At 41.0% G+C, this 16,498-nt stretch overlaps 1 protein-coding gene across 1 annotated transcript in view; it reads left to right on the forward strand.

Annotated features, from left to right (window-relative positions):
• Positions 1-735: 735 nt before the first annotated feature.
• Positions 736-16,498, forward strand: part of opn8b (opsin 8, group member b) — a 39,720-nt gene continuing 23,957 nt past the window's right edge. The window contains exon 1 of the mRNA XM_036975468.1: positions 736-1,039. Within this exon, the coding sequence (XP_036831363.1) occupies positions 736-1,039 (304 nt within the window). The remainder of the gene's footprint in view (positions 1,040-16,498) is intronic.

Genomic DNA, 16,498 nt, shown 5'->3' on the forward strand with positions numbered 1-16,498 from the left:
TCGTCGAACATCTCATTCCAAAATCATGGTCATTAATATGGAGGTAGTCCCCCCTTTGCTGCTATAACAGCCTCCACTCTTCTGGGAAGATATTTTACTATATGCTTGAACACTGCTGTGGGACCTTGTTTCAATTCAGCCACAAGACCTACCACACAACTGTACAGTTGACACTATGCATTTGGGCAGGTAACGTTCTCCTGGAAACCGACAAATCACATAAGTGTAATACATCAAAATAAAGTTTAACGTCTTGTTAATCCAGCCGCCGTGTCCGATTTCAAAAAGGCTTTACAGCGAAAGCAAACCATTCAATTATCTGAGGACAGCACCCCGCATACAAAGACATGAAAATCATATTTCAACCAGGCAGGTGCGACACAAAAGTCAGAAATAGCGATATAAAAAATGCTTTACCTTTGATGATCATCCTCTGTTAGCACTCCAAAAGGTCCCAGTTACATCACAAATGGTCCTTTTGTTCGATAATGTCCTTCTTTATATCCATAAAAACTCAGTTTAGCTGGTGCGCTTCAGTCAATAATCCACCCATTTTCCCTCCATCAAAATGCATACAAAATTAATCCCAAACATTACTAATAAACTTTTCCAAACAAGTCAAACAACGTTTGTGTTTTTGCCGTGCGTGTGGAATTAGTCCTGTTTTTGCAAGAGCACCAACATTGTCATGCAGATTGCTTCAAAAATGCTGAGTTAATTCTCATTTTAGCGTACATGGCTGATATCTTCGCAGCTCTCAATCATCTCAATCAAAAGATGCAGGGCGGTGGAGTCAACATCATCGAAGCGGAGGAAAACCTGAAAGCTTTTCAAAAAAAGCTACCGTTATGGAAGCGACGAACAGAGAACGATAACTTTGCAAACTTTCACCTGCTGGACGACTGTGTAAGTAAGATCGAAGATGTATCTGGAATCGGAGACATTTCTGTACCCGCGGAACTGAAGCAAGCAATTGCCACGCACTTAGATGAGCTTGCAAAGTCTCTCGACGGATACTTCCATACAATATCCAGCGTGGGTGAGACAGCCGTTCACGTTTAGTGTTGAGACAACAGATGTCAATGATGAATACCTCGATGAAATCATTGTAAATTCAGCAGAGCCAGGTTCAACAGCAACTCTTCAGAACAACAACGCTTTCAACGTTTTGGTGTCAACAAATGGTAACGTACCCTGTGATTGCTAAGAAAGCTCTGGAGATTTTCACACCATTTGTTACAACATATCTTTGCGAGCAATCCTTTTCGAGGATGCTGGACATAAAAACGAAGAAAAGGAACAGACTTTGTTGCGAAAATGACATGAGAGTGGCACTTGCTAAAATGAAGCCGTGCATTTCTGAACTGGTCTCTGAAAGGCAACAGCAGAAGTCACACTGATTTGCAGTAAATATTCATTATTATGTTTTTGTTTTTGTGTGAAAATCATGTTTTGATGATTTTGTTCTTTGAACACATTGATGTTGATGCACGGTTCATTTTGTGAACCAGTAAAATATATACCTATGTTTTGAATTTGAAAAAATGCTATTTTATTTTTCCAATTAAGAAGGGTTCGGTGAATGCGCATATGAAACTGGTGGGGTTCAGTACCTCCAACAAGGTTAAGAATCACTGGTTTATAATCAAACCTTAGGTATCCTAATACGCAAATAAACAATCAAATTTAAGACGGAGAATCGTTATTGTCTTTACCGGAGAAAAATACCAAAGAACTGTCTTTCTTCCACGCGTTTGGAAACACTACAGCCAAAATGGGAGCCACCTAGAAAAACTACAATTTCTGGCTAATTTTTCCAAAACCCAGCCTGAAACTCTTTCTAAAGACTGTTGGCATCTAGTGGAAGCCATAGTAACTGCAATCTGGGAGGACTTGGCCTTATATTTAAAGTAATAGCCATTGAAAAATTGGTAAACTGAAATTTTTTGGAGGGGGATGATTTGTCCTCGGGGTTTCGCCTGGCATATCAGTTCTGTTCTATTCACATACATTATTTTAACAGTTTTAGAGTATTTTCTATCCAAATCTACCATATGCATATCCTAGCTTCTGGGCCTGAGTAACAGGCAGTTTACTTTGGGCACGCTTTTCATCCGGATTTCAAAATACTGCCCCCTACCCCAGAGAGGTTTTAAAACAATGCTAAAAATCAAAGAAACATATAAAGTAAAATGTTGCTAGGGCTATCCTTTCTCTATTCTCTAAAGAAGACATGCAGGAAAACTCAGGAATTTAAGTCTCAACATTAACTTCAATGTCGCATAATGCAGCTTTGCTTTCATGTCACGTTCTAGATTGCTAATGGCCATGGATAGTGCTGCTTGTGGTTGTGGACCCATGTGAAGTTGTTCCATGTGTAACGGAGTATCCCTGTGTGTGAATAAACTTCTGGCCGAGCGAGGATAAATACCTGACTGCTCCACAGCAGTCTTGTGGCAGCAGTGACTCTGGGGAAGAGCTGGTCTTGGAACCTATCCCAAATACAGTGGGGCAAAAAAGTATTTAGTCATCCATCAATTGTGCAAGTTCTCCCACTTAAAAATATGAGAGAGGCCTGTAATTTTCATCATAGGTACACTTCAACTATGACAGACAAAATGAGAAAAAAAATCCAGAGAATCACATTGAAGGATTTTTAATGAATTTATTAGCAAATTATGGTGGAAAATAAGTATTAAGTAATAAGTATCATTCGCAAATGACTATATGCACCTTTGTTGCCTCGAAGTAACCCAGAAGCTCTTGATGATATGGACTAGGGGAAAGACTGTGACCAGGTTGTCGTTGGTCAAGGAGGTCAGTCAACGACTAAACCGAATAAAGGATTCAATTCCAGACTGCTTTTCTCGCAAGCCACGGGGATTGGATGACCTCGACCATTGGAAGGCCACAGAATTCAGACAGTTTCTACTCTACTAGGAAAGTAGTCTTGAGAAGAATCTTGTCTAAAGAACAGTACACACACTTCAAGGCCTTCAGTGTTGCCATGTGCATTTTGGTTTATCGTCAACTTTCTTCAATCCACAGTGCCTATGCTCATGCTTTACTAACTTCTTTGTGGAGCAGGGAAGGGTTTTGTATGGAGACACATTTCTCCTGTATAATGTTCTCTTCCTCCTACACCTCACTGCTGATGCTGAAGAACACACCTGCCTTGACAACTGTAGTGCTTTCAAGTTTGAGAACTACTTGCAACAACTAAAGAAGATGGTTTATTCAGGGAGGCAACCACTTCTGCAAATTTCTAAAAGAGTGCAAGAACGCACCATTAGAGCTTCTCCCCACCAACAGGTCATCAAAATGAAACAGCCAAACAATGACTACATACCTAATGATGGGTCATGCTGTGAGGTAGTGAGCCTCGAAGATGCCTTTGATACTCACCTCTAGTGTTCCAACATCTGGAATCTTATACGCTGAGTCCTTGTGACTCAAGACTGTATTGGACTTTCCGCACCACTACGAGGAGAGCACAAATACATCTCATTGCAAAGAGCAGTCTTGTTAAGAGAGCTATTATACTTGAGGAGGACCATGGCACTCGTGTTGTGCTTACCATCTTGCATAGCCTGTAGCAAGCCCCATTTAGCTATAGTCAAGATTACAAGCTGTATTAGTTTAACAAATGATCTTTGCTGGTAAATCAAGAGACAGTGTGGAATCAGTGTTTTGTTTTTCTGCACAGGACACAGTGTTATTATGTTGTACATTTTGTAAAAGAGAACACTGTTGAAATTGTACCAGAGCAGTGGGTGGAGAAGAGAGATGAGGTGAGTTGATCAGTTAAATGGTTTACCCTTTTCAGACAAAGAGATGGATTAATAATTCACTTTAAACAGTGTCTCATCTTGCAGGTCCTGTGTTGCAACAGGAGAAGAAATGCCAGCACAACAATGATTAAGAGAGGAGACTGGCTGGACAGAAGATTATGGGAGAAGTACAGAATTTCCATCCTTTCATCCACTGGTAAAATAATATTTGACAGTATCCATCCACTCCTGATTATATTGCCATGTATGCTTGGTTGTATGGCTCTGGAGCAGGTTTTATCAGTTGAACATACGTAAGGCTAGTTCCAAACGTTCTAAGCCAGGCGTAAACCTGTGTCACCACCTAGTTGTAAGTAATAGCTTTTGCTATGCCAGGGTATAAAAACCAAGTGTAATGTTGGGTAGGCATATAGTATAAATCTATAACTAGTTTCCAAGGTAAGTGTTTCATGACTAGTCATGTCGCATCTTGTTCAAATGTCTAAATCATTAGGTCTGGAGTAGGTAGCCCAACTTATCTCTTACACCTTATTAGCGTCTAACTGGTGCAACCCACTCCTGGTCAGTAGAGTCAGTAACTTCCCCCTCTTAAGTACTACATGTATTTGCTGAAAGCATTACTATGTGAATTACTAATACTCAATTGACCCTGTTTTATCAGTGTTAATAGGAAAGTATTTATGACAATATTTTAGGGTTGCACATTTTGGGGAATATTCAGAGGTGTAAACTCTCCGTGGGATATGGGAATTAACTGAAATATATGCAAATTAAAATTACTACCATTAAAATGTATATATTTTTGCATTGGATATATTTACCATATCATATTGAGACAGAAACATAAACCGTTTCATTATCATAAGTAGACATATTTGCAAATTATATAATCCTTCCAATATATATTTTTTTTACATTTAGTTACAAATTGAACTTTAATTAAATTAATTGACTCTTCACATGGGATTATTTCACTGAACAACAAAATAAAGGGAGTCTAATAATCCACAATGATCCATCGCATCTCCCAAAAATGTTTTCAACATACATCTGTAAAATTATAGTCTAGAAACTAAAGCTTTGGTTGTCTTCCTCTCAGGCTTCCATGTCTTCTCCCTAGACCTCCTCAATGTCCACCTCTTGAACATCAGACTCTCAGAATCTTCACTGTCATTTTCCAACCTTGTTGAGGATGGCCCGTTGTCAGGTTCAAAAAGCCTCAAATTTGCCCGGATGGTCACCAATTTTTCAACCCTTGTATTGGTCAGCCTGTTGCATACTTTGGTGTGTGTGTTCACAAACAAGGACTAGTTGCGCTCTGAAGCAGCTGATGTTGGTGGGATTTGGAAGATGATGGAGGTAACATTGGAAAAAGCCTCAGATCCACAAAGTCCCTTCCACCAGGTGGCTGATGAGATGCTGGCACGACTGTCAAATTGCATCTACATCCCAAAGCCCTTGCTTGAAAGTGTACTTCGCCAGACTGCTAAGAACCTTGACCTCATCCAAGCCAAGGTGGCGAGACACAATAATGATGACAACATAGGCCTTGTTAATCTCTACACCAGATAGGATGCTCTTGCCAGCATGCTTGGGGTCCAACATGTACTCTGTGGCGTGTATGGGCTTCAGGCAGAATTCTTCAAATGTTTTAAATGTATTTCAGAACTGAAGTTTCCTCTGCTTGGAGCAACAGTGAAGTGGGCAGGGCAGTACGGATTTCTTCTCTTACATATTCAATCAGAGTCTGAACATCAGACAGGATGGCATTGTCTCCCTCAATCCATGCAATGGCTACTGCTATAGGTTTCAGGTTGCTTACCAGTGTAACGGTATATTGGTTAGACCCGTAAGAATGGTGGAAGTCCAGTCGCAGATGCCGTGAGAGAGCAGGGTGTGAGTGTGTGTGTGAAAGAGAGGTTAGTTTTATGCACTATTGGGGTGGGGAATCATGAAAGATTATATGGAAATAAGAAGACAAGTGTGAATACTTTTGGTAACATGTGTTATCAATAATAGTGATATTTCAGGAAATACGGGAAAAAGCCATTAAGTCATCCGTTTTCTCCAGTAATACATTTGCAGGCTCTATAGGAAAGGTTCTAATACAAGGTATTAACCTGTTTTGGAGACTGGAGACTTGTTTGGAATTTCAGATAACTGACGTGCCCAAAGTAAACTGCCTGTAAGGCCCAGAAGCTAGGATATGCATATACTTGGTAGCATAGGATAGAAAACACTCTGAAGTTTCTAAAACTGTTAAAATAATGTCTGTGAGTATAACAGAACTGATAGGTGGTGAAAACCAGAGGAAAATCCATCCGGAATAAAACAAATTTAGGTCACAGCCCATTTCAGTGCTAGCCTATGGGAAATACAAATAGATAGGACCCAGATTGCAGTTCCTATGGCTTCCACTAGATGTCAACAGTCTTTAGAAAGGGTTTTAGGCTTGTTTTTTGAAAAATTAGAAAGTAGTTGGAAAAACTACAAGGTGACTCTCATTACAAAAGTAGTCTTGTTGGTGTGTGAATGAGGTGAGCACTCTTCGTTATTTATCTTCCCTATTGAGCATACTATTGTTTATTTAGATATTAAAGTACCTAAGGATTAATTAGAAACATCGTTTGACTTGTTTGGACGAACTTTACCGGTAACTTTTGGATTCGTTTGAATGGATGTTGAACATTGACGTCAACTAAACAGACTTTTTTGGATATAAAGAAGGACTTTATTGAACAAAACGACCATTCATTGTGTAGCTGGGACGTCTGGGATTGCAACCAGAGAAAGATCTTCAACGGTAAGTGATTTATTTAATCACTATTTGTGATTTTGTGACGCCTGCGCTGGTTGAAAAAGTATTTTGATGTGGGGCGCTGTCCTCAGATAATTGCATGGAATGCTTTTGCCGTAAAGCCTTTTTGAAATCTGACAACGTGGTTGGATTAACAAGAAGTTAAGCTTTTAAATTATGTATGACACTTGTATTTTCATGAATGTTTAATATTACGATTTTTGTATTTTGAATTTCGCACTCTTCAATTTCACTGGATGTTGTCATAGGTGTCCCGCTAGCGGTTCATGCGCAGAACATGTGTTATCAAAAATAGTGATATTTGAGGCAACATGGGAAAAAGCCATTAAGTCATCCGTATTCTCCAGTAATACATTTGCAGAAGCTATAGGATAGGTTCTAATACAAGGTATTAAGTGTCGTGACCAATTAATTATTATCCGGGGAAGTGGATAATAGTACCTTGGAAAATAGTTAATAGGTGTGAATTATAGATGGGAGTGAAGAAATCTAAAATACCCTGAACACCATCGGGAGAGGTTAGGGAATAATAACTATTGATATGATGATAAGTGGTTCATAGAGATTACAGTTTCTATGTGAAGGGAGACGTGTGAGATCACGTCTTACCTAACTTTTTAGTAGAGGCCAGGGATCAAATAACGCGGATTCCTTACTATGAGAAATTGGCTAAATCTGCCACAGAAAACGTATTTGGGTTGAAGAAGTATTATTATTTTTAACCTTTATTTAACTAGGCAAATCAGTTAAGAACAAATTCTTATTTTCAATGACGGCCTAGGAACATTGGGTTAACGGCCTGTTCAGGGGTAGAACGACAGATTTGTACCTTGTCAGCTCAGGGATTTGAACTTGCAACCTTCCGGTTAGTAGTCCAACATTCTAACTACTAGGCTACCCTAGTAGCAAATTTAGATTATATGGCCAAACATTCCTTGCAAACTCAGAAAGCCTGGCGTTTTTTTTTGATCTCATGAAACACTTTGTGGTTTTATTTTGAAATAAATTTATGTTTTATGTCATCTTATTCTTAAATAGATTTCTAGAATATACGAAAGGGTGGAGGTGTAACAAGGAATTAGCAAAGTTACTAAACCTAAAATGAACTTCACATTTTATTAGTTAGTTCATGAACATCGTGGTGGATTGAAACAAGCATTTAATGATTGGAGTAAGAACAGTGGATATACAATTATCAGATTTGGTTTATAATTCATATTTTTGGATTGCTGATTAAAATATAGCATAGTGAATGCTAACAAAACACATTCATTTCCAGAAGAGGAGGCCGTTTCATTATCTCCAGTTGGAATGTTCCCTGAGACTGTGGTCTTGAGGAGAGCAGTTAGTGATATTCTACAGTTTTAAGTCTAAAAGTATCTGGATTAGGCCATAAACGGAGTTCCAGATAAGTGAGACCCATTCATGTGTGTTCTGTTTCAAATATTAGTGTATTTATTGAACACACACAAGAATGGTGTATAGGTATAAAAGACAGGTATACAATTCTTATCTAAACATAAAAGAGCAGACAGGAACAACAAGACCCAGAGTTCTGGGTACAAAATAAATATTACAAAACAGGACATACAAACAAGGACATGTAGAAAAAAGAGGGTAGATGTCACCCCCTTATTCCCCCCCCCCCCCCCCCCCCCCCCCCCCCCAACTGCTCAGGTGGTGGGGACAGCACATGCTGCCCAAAGGTAGATTAAAATATTACCTTAAAATGTACAAATCCACAGCGCCGACTCGTCCAAGTAGGAGAGCAAAGTCTGCCAGTTTTGATCAAATGTTGATAATTTATTGTTCAGATCAAGGCCATCTCTTATAACGTTACTAAATAATGTTATTTGTCTGTTTAAAGTCCCACACATTTATACGTCCTGAAAAGACTTGGGATGTATGTTTTGTCAGCGGACACCAATGCTACGTAGAAGGCACGTCTCACAATAACATTATCATGAATTATGTGGGGACTAAAATAACTTTGGTCACGCCCTGGAAAGTACTTTTGTTAGCTGGGTAGCTGCTCTTATCGAAAATGTGTTTGGATGTACCTTTCTAGCTAGTAGACTATGTTAGAGTTTACACTTCCTCTTCCGTTTATAATGTGGGGAGGTCAAATTGTGAAAAACTATTACCAAATCTACTCATTTTCTGCTCATGTTGATTACTTCTCCTTGTTGTTTTCATTCACCTGATGATAAGACAAGACATGTGAAACGTATTTTTTGTGCTAAAGTATGATTAGGGTTCCTGGGTCACCAGTTTGCCTGGGAGGGAGTCCCTGTGCAAGAAAAGGTGACAAAGATGATCCATCACACATGCATGCAATGTAAGTGTGACAAACTGGCTATTTATGGGACTGCTTGTCTGCGCCAACCTGGTCTCAGAGCATGTGGATTTATTCTGTACGTAAATCCGGACTCCGTTACATTTTGTATGCGCCGGACCTCGGGCTCGAAGGTCGAGGGTTCGAGACCTGCTCCCTGCTGTTTCATTACATTGGTGTCAGAAGTGATCGTACCTTGCATCCACGACAGTGCGTGTGCTTGGCCGGTGAGCTGTAAGTTCCTGTAAGACGTAGAGTCGCAAGCTAGCGCGAGGACGCGCTCTTTGAAAGGAGGGAGTAGTGTAACGACCCTGGGTTTATAAGCCGTCCGAGCATGCTTTTGTGGGACAGTCAATAGCGCACCGGAACTCGAGCTAGAAGGTTGAGGGTTCGAGACCTGCTCCCTGCTCCCTGCTGTTTCATTACAGTATGTATTAATTTCTGGATGCCCATTTCATATGGTATGTTAGGAATTACAATTTGTATTATATGTTACGAATTTGATAAATAAACAATAAGGTACGAATTTGCAAAACGTACAATATGTAATGAATTTTAACAAATTCTAGCTAGGTGGCTAACATTAGCTAGCTGGCTAACATTAGCTAGGTTAGGGTAACGGTTAAGTTTAGCAGTTAGGTTTAAGGTTTAAGGTTAGGGTTAGGTGAAGGGTAAGCTAAAAGGGTTAGGGAAAGGGTTAGCTAACATGCTAAGTAGGTGCAAAGTAACTAAAAAGTAGTAAGTAATTGAAAAGTTTCTAATTAGATAAAATGCTAAAGTTGTCTTGATAAGATTTGAGCTATTACATTTCCACCTCGACCAACCACCCTCCTTTTGTTTCTGCCTTGGGTAACCATCTGTCATATGTAACCATACCAAACATAACATCATAAAACTGTTTATGGAGCGTCTCGGATTTATGTACAGAATAATACGAAATGCTCTGAGACCAGGTTGTCTGCTCTGTCCGCGACCGCCACTTTACACACACGTTTATTATGCACGCTCAAAAGTTGTTTTCATGGACAAAGACAGTGCCTGTTCTAATGTTATGTGACTGAATTGTATTCAACATAACACTCCCCCAGACGATAGTGTTTGATATACACATGGGTTGCACGGGATTTCAGATACCGAGCCCACCCTTCTCTCACACTCACTCTCTGACTTGGTTGGAAGCAGTGTCAACTCCATCTAAACGCGCTCCTCTCTCACATCGCAGCTAGCCTAGTTAGTACAGGCTGCTGGTCTGGATTCTTCAAATCAGATGGTTTTGACACAAGAAATCCACAACATCAATTGTGTCTGTCTCCGCTGCGTGTTTAGGTTTGCGTTTACATGAAAGCAGAATATTTTACAGCTTTTTGCCTTTGGATTTGTGCTTCGGCGCAAATCTACAAATTAATGTCCCAGATGGATATTTACTCGTCGAAGTTATCACCTGCAGTGGATTTCGCTGCCGGTGCTTTTCTACTCATTATAGGTAAACGCTTTTTCCTATGTCACTGTAAATGTTTAGTTTAATTTGTCGCGCGCCAAATGGTTAGCCATTTACGATATATCTAAATAGTTTTGATGATAAGAAACTGATGAAGTATTTACAGTACCTAATCTAGCCAAATTAATAAACGGGCAATCTGGTATTGGTGCATGATTATTGAAGAATATAATTTAGAAATGCTTCATGAGATTAGTTCAACAATCTCACCCCATCGAACCCAAAATAAGCCTATGCTATTTTTACTCCATTGTTTGTAAACAATGTAATCTTAAACAAACAATGTAGCTTCAAAACATAGCCTATCATTTTGATCTCATGGTTGTCAGCATTTACATTTCTTCAGCTCCATCCCTCAGCTGTTTACCAAACACATGGCAGGTGATGGCTTGATTATTAGCCTACTCAACTAGTCTATTGAATAACTTTATTGTTACGTATTATGAAGTGTACATGGATTTTGAAATATATGTCTCTCAAGTTACCGTCTGATTCGATGGTAATGTCTTTATTAGTCTCCACTTCTAAACCGTCTTGTCATTAGGGGGCATAAAGGCTCTCAAGACAAATTCATACTTTCTCAAACATTTCACACTTTTCTATTCTGTTTTACACTCTCTTTCTCTCTCTCATCCTCCCTCATCCTCTCTCTCTCTCGCTCTCTCTCTCTCACACACACACACACACACACACACACACACACACCAATGAACACAAACACATTTCACTGTTCGTCTAGTGTCATAGACAGAAGTCGGTGGCAGACAAGTGGTTAGCGGAGGATGTGAATCAGACCATGTTTAGTGTGCCTGGCTGTGTGTGTGTGTGTGTGTGTGTGTGTGTGTGTGTGTGTGTGTGTGTGTGTGTGTGTGTGCACCTGCCTGCCTGCGTGTGAGTGTACGTGTGTGTGTGAGTCCTCCCCATGCCTTCCTCTCTGCATCTCTGGTTGTCGAGCGACATGCCACTATGCTCTCCTCTAGAAGGAAAGAGAGAGAGAAAGAAAGGAGAGTAAGAGAGGTGGAGAGGATTATTAAGATTAAGTGATACTGCCTTGGGCCTCCCGGGTGGCGCAGTGGTTAAGGGCGCTGTACTGCAGCGCCAGCTGTGCCATCAGAGTCCCTGGGTTTGCGCCCAGGCTCTGTCGTAACCGGCCGCGACCGGGAGGTCCGTGGGGCGACGCACAATTGGCCTAGCGTCGTCCGGGTTAGGGAGGGCTTGGTCGGTAGGGGTGTCCTTGTCTCATCGCGCACCAGCGACTCCTGTGGCGGGCCGGGCGCAGTGCGCGCTAACCAAGGTGGCCAGGTACACTGTGTTTCCTCTGACACATTGGTGCGGCTGGCTTCCGGGTTGGATGCACGCTGTGTTAAGAAGCAGTGCGGCTTGGTTGGGTTGTGTATCGGACGCATGACTTTCAACCTTTGTCTCTCCCGAGCGATGAGACAAAATAGTAGCTACTACAACAATTGGATACCACGAAATTGGGGAGAAAAAGGGGTAAAATTAAAAAGAAAAAGAAAAAAAAGAAAAAAAAAGTGATACTGCCTTGGCTCAGACACACTGTCTGCTCAGTACATAGTAGTAAGACTGCTCAACCATGTGTGTGCGGGTATGCGTGTTTGACCATCCATTTGTGCGTGCATGCGTGTGAGACCATCCATGTGTGTCCGTGCATGCGTGTGTGACCATGCATGTGTGCGTGCATGCTTGTGTGACCATCCACGTGTGTGTGACTATCCATGTGTGTGTGTGCATGCGTGTGTGACCATGTGTGTGCGTGCGTGCGTGTGTGACCATCCATGTGCTCTAGAGGAGATCTGCATGGAGGAATGGGCCAAAATACCAGCAACAGTGTGTGAAAACCTTGTGAAGACTTACAGAAAACGTTTGACCTCTGTCATTGCCAACAAAGGGTATATAACAAAGTATTGAGATAAACTTTTGTTATTGACCAATTTTCCACCATAATTTGCAAATAAATTCATTAAAAATCCTACAATGTGATTTTCTAGATTTTTTTCTCTCATTTTGTCTGTCATAGTTGAAGTGTACCTATGATGAAAATTACAGGCCTCTCTCATCTTTTTAAGTGGGAGAACTTGCACAATTGGTGGCTGACTAAATACTTTTTTGCCCCACTGTACATATGAGATGATTCATGTAGGGTATGTAAACATTATATAAAGTGGTGTTGTTTAAAGTGACTAGTGATACATTTATTACATCAATTTTTCCATTATTAAAGTGGCTAGAGTTGAGTCAGTATGTTGGCAGCAGCCACTCAATGTTAGTGATGGCTGTTTAACAGTCTGATGGCCTTGAGATAGAAGCTGTTTTTCAGTCTCTCGGTCCCTGCTTTGATGTACCTGTACTGACCTCGCCTTCTGGATGATTGCGGGGTGAACAGGCAGTGACTCGGGTGGTTGTTGTCCTTCATGATCTTTTTGGCCTTCCTGTGACATCGGGTGCTGTAGGTGTCCTGGTGGGCAGGTAGTTTGCCCCCGGTGACCTCACTACCCTCTGGAGAGCCTTACAGTTGTGGGCGGAGCAGTTGCCGTACCAGGCGGTGATACAGCCCGCCAGGATGCTCTCGATTGTGCATCTGTAAAGTTTGTGAGTGTTTTTGGTGACAAGCCAAATTTCTTCAGCTTCCTGAGGTCGAAGAGGCGCTGTTGCGCCTTCTTCACCACAATGTCTGCGTGGGTGGACCATTTCAGTTTGTCCGTGATGTGTACGCCGAGAAACTTGCGCGTGCATGCGTGTGACCATCCACGTGTGTGCGTGAATGTGTGTGTGACCATCCATGCGACAGGGTGATTGCTGCCTTTTACTCTCTCATGATATCGTTGCTATACACAAATAAAATTAAAACAGGAAAATGATGCCATCTGGTTAGCTTAATATAAGGACTTTGAAATGATTTTGATACTTCAGCATGTTTTATCATTTACATTTACTTTTGATACTTAGTATATTTCAAACCAAATACTTTTAGACTTTTATTCAAGTAGTATTTTACTGGGTGACTTTTACTTGTCATTTTCTATTAAGGTATCTGTACTTTTAGTATGACAACTGGATACTTTTCCCACCACTGACTTTAAGCTATGCTTTCTCTAGCACACCAATTGATGTAATTCAGAAACACTTTGTTTTGAATCACAAAGAAGCCTTTTCTATTCCACTTCCATTGTCATACCGTCAAACTAATATTGCTATAATGCAGCATTTCCCAACTCGGTCCTCAGGACCCCAAGGGGTGCACATTTAATTTTTTGCCCTAGCAACTAAAATAATCAACTCATTATCAAGCTGTGATTACTTGAATCAGCTGTGCAGTGCAAAAACCAAAACGTGCACCCTTTGTGGTCCCCAGGAAGGACAGAGTTTTGGAAATGCTGGAATAATGTCTCTCATCCTTTCGATTAGACATTAATCAAAAACTAGACAGACGTAATCAACATAACTATTTGTTTGGCACTTTTTAACTGTACAGGGACAGAACTCAGAACATGGGCCATTCTTACAGTGTTCTCCCTGTACACCAAGTCAGAACCGTAGGATAAATAAAGGGGGCATATAAGCAGACAATGAAAGCTCTTACAATATTCAATGATTACATTTCTCTAAAACAGGTTATAGGCTGCATATGCACCACCAAGTCAGAACAGTTGGCGAAATTAAGAGGGGTAAATAGACCAAATGATTAGGCTGCTGCACATGGGCTACTAACATCTTACTACACAACATATACTTAGTATTACTTTCTTAGCTACTGTATACATATCTCCCTCGCATATTACATTATTTATGCAGCATCATACAATACATTTTTGGACTCACCTTGTTGTGCTGTGCTCACTTGAACAGGAAGTTGGCGCAGCAGTCCTTCATGGGCAAATTTTGTCATAAAAGTCTGGCATTCTCTGGATTTATGGTGCTTTTTAAACAATTGGGAACTCTGATAAAAACAAGGTTGAATCATGATGATGTAAATATTCTTCAGGTCGTAGCACCAAGAAAGAGGCCGGATTTACAATTCTGAGTTATTGAACTCGCTGAAGTCAAGTTTTCGCAGTTCCGAGTTAACTGTTATTTTGGGCACGGTACAAATCATGCCTCATCAACAGCATGGCCAATGTTGAATGTTTATCATTTTAAACTTGGAAAAGAGTCCCTTAATCCCAGATTTGGGACCACACAGCCACTGTCACTAATTCCTTCCAAACCACTCATTGTTGAATTTGCGATTTCCAACTTGTTGTGTAATGTTTATGTCCAATGGCTGATGAGCACCAATTCGTTTTATCTGTAATTTCTCTTCATTATTTTTCTTCATATGACAAAGATTAAAAAGGATTTGCCAGTAGATTGTCGACTTGATTCATGATGATGACTGCTAGCTAAGATTTTGAAAGTATGATGTTGACATGATCAGTCCAATCAAAGCTACTGTACATATAATGTAATTTTATCTGTGGCCAATGACCTAGAGCCTTCTTGGATGGGCACTTCTAACTCTATGGCAGCACCCAAAGGGCAACATTTTTTGAGGTCTACCCTTAGACTTGGTGGTAACGTAGTGTCCCCATGAGTGACAAAACACTGAGACAATCATGGCGCAACGCTCCGTATTTTCTGCTGGCTTGCCCCACCACCACAGAAAGCACTGAGCTAGGCTGAAACACCTGCATTTTGGAGCTGCCATACTCAAGAAAACAAAAAAGAGACCATGCGGCTTTATTAACTCAATGATATATATGTGACACGTTTTAATGCCCAATTTCTTTATTTTATTTTAATACTTTTTTAGCTAGAAATGTGGGGCTCAATGTGCCCTGAATGACGAATGGCCACTGCTGCTATAGGATGACCTGCTGTATGAAACATTTAGCTTACCATATTCAGCCATAGACAATTACTGTTATTATTACCCTAATCGTAATCAATCAATTGTATTTATGTAGCCCTTTTTTACATCAGCAGATATACAGAAACCCAGCCTAAAACCCCAAACAGCAAGCAATGCAGATGTAGAAGCACGGGGTACAGATACAGGCCAGGCTAGAGCAATGCAGCCAGTTAAGTTAATTCCTTTCATAATGGAATGTCTCCTCACATATGTATTAATAGAAGTGCTGCTTTTGTGACCATGGACCTTGTATGTAAGTATGTACTATGACATGTAGAGAGAGGGGAGAGCTGGAGGAGGGGAGGTGGTTTGAAGAGCCTGAGGCGATGCCTCCAGCTCCAGCTCTTTAAGTCTGAGAGAGATGTACTGGAAAGTCACCCCAGGTAGAGAGAGTGGGTGTGTTGTGTGTGTGTGTGTTGATATTATGACTCTGACCTTAATGAGTCCAGGCCAGGCTTAAGCAATGCAGCCATCTATTGAATTCCTTTCATAATGGAATATCTCCTCACATTTATGCATTCACCGTGACACATAGAGAGGTGAGGGGGTGGAGGGGAATAGGAGGGGAGATGGCTTTAAGAGCCTGAGGCTTTGAGCTCCAACACAGGTGTCTATATATGCTTGGTGTCTATATATGTGTGTGTGTGTGTGTGTGTGTGTGTGTGTGTGTGTGTGTGTGTGTGTGTGTGTGTGTGTGTGTGTGTGTGTGTGTGTGTGTGTGTGTGTGTGTGTGTGTGTGTGTGTGAGAGCATGTATGAGGGAGTCATTAGTTGGATTAGTAGGCCTGACTGATCTAATGTCATCCACAAGTCCCTCAGGTAGACGGAGAGAGACACTCCTCACAGTCCCTCAGGAACAGGACTGATTTAGGGTGGGACACACATCCATGCACACAAACACACACACAGGCACTTAAGCTGAGTGATGCTGCCATTAATGGCTTCAAGAGGTTCCTCTCCCCTCCTGTCATCTATTCTTAACGGAACATAGGCTGTGTCTCTAATGGCACTCTATTCTCTATAGTGCACTACTTTGGTCACCAGGGTAGGGTACAGTACTGTCCATGAAGAGAAATCAGTGCATCATCTACCAGGGATGGGCAACTCCAGTCCTCGAGGGCCTGATTGGTGTCACACTTTTTCTCCAT

This window comes from Oncorhynchus mykiss, chromosome 4 (genome assembly GCF_013265735.2).
Source record: "Oncorhynchus mykiss isolate Arlee chromosome 4, USDA_OmykA_1.1, whole genome shotgun sequence".
Classification (NCBI taxonomy): Eukaryota; Metazoa; Chordata; class Actinopteri; order Salmoniformes; family Salmonidae; genus Oncorhynchus; species Oncorhynchus mykiss.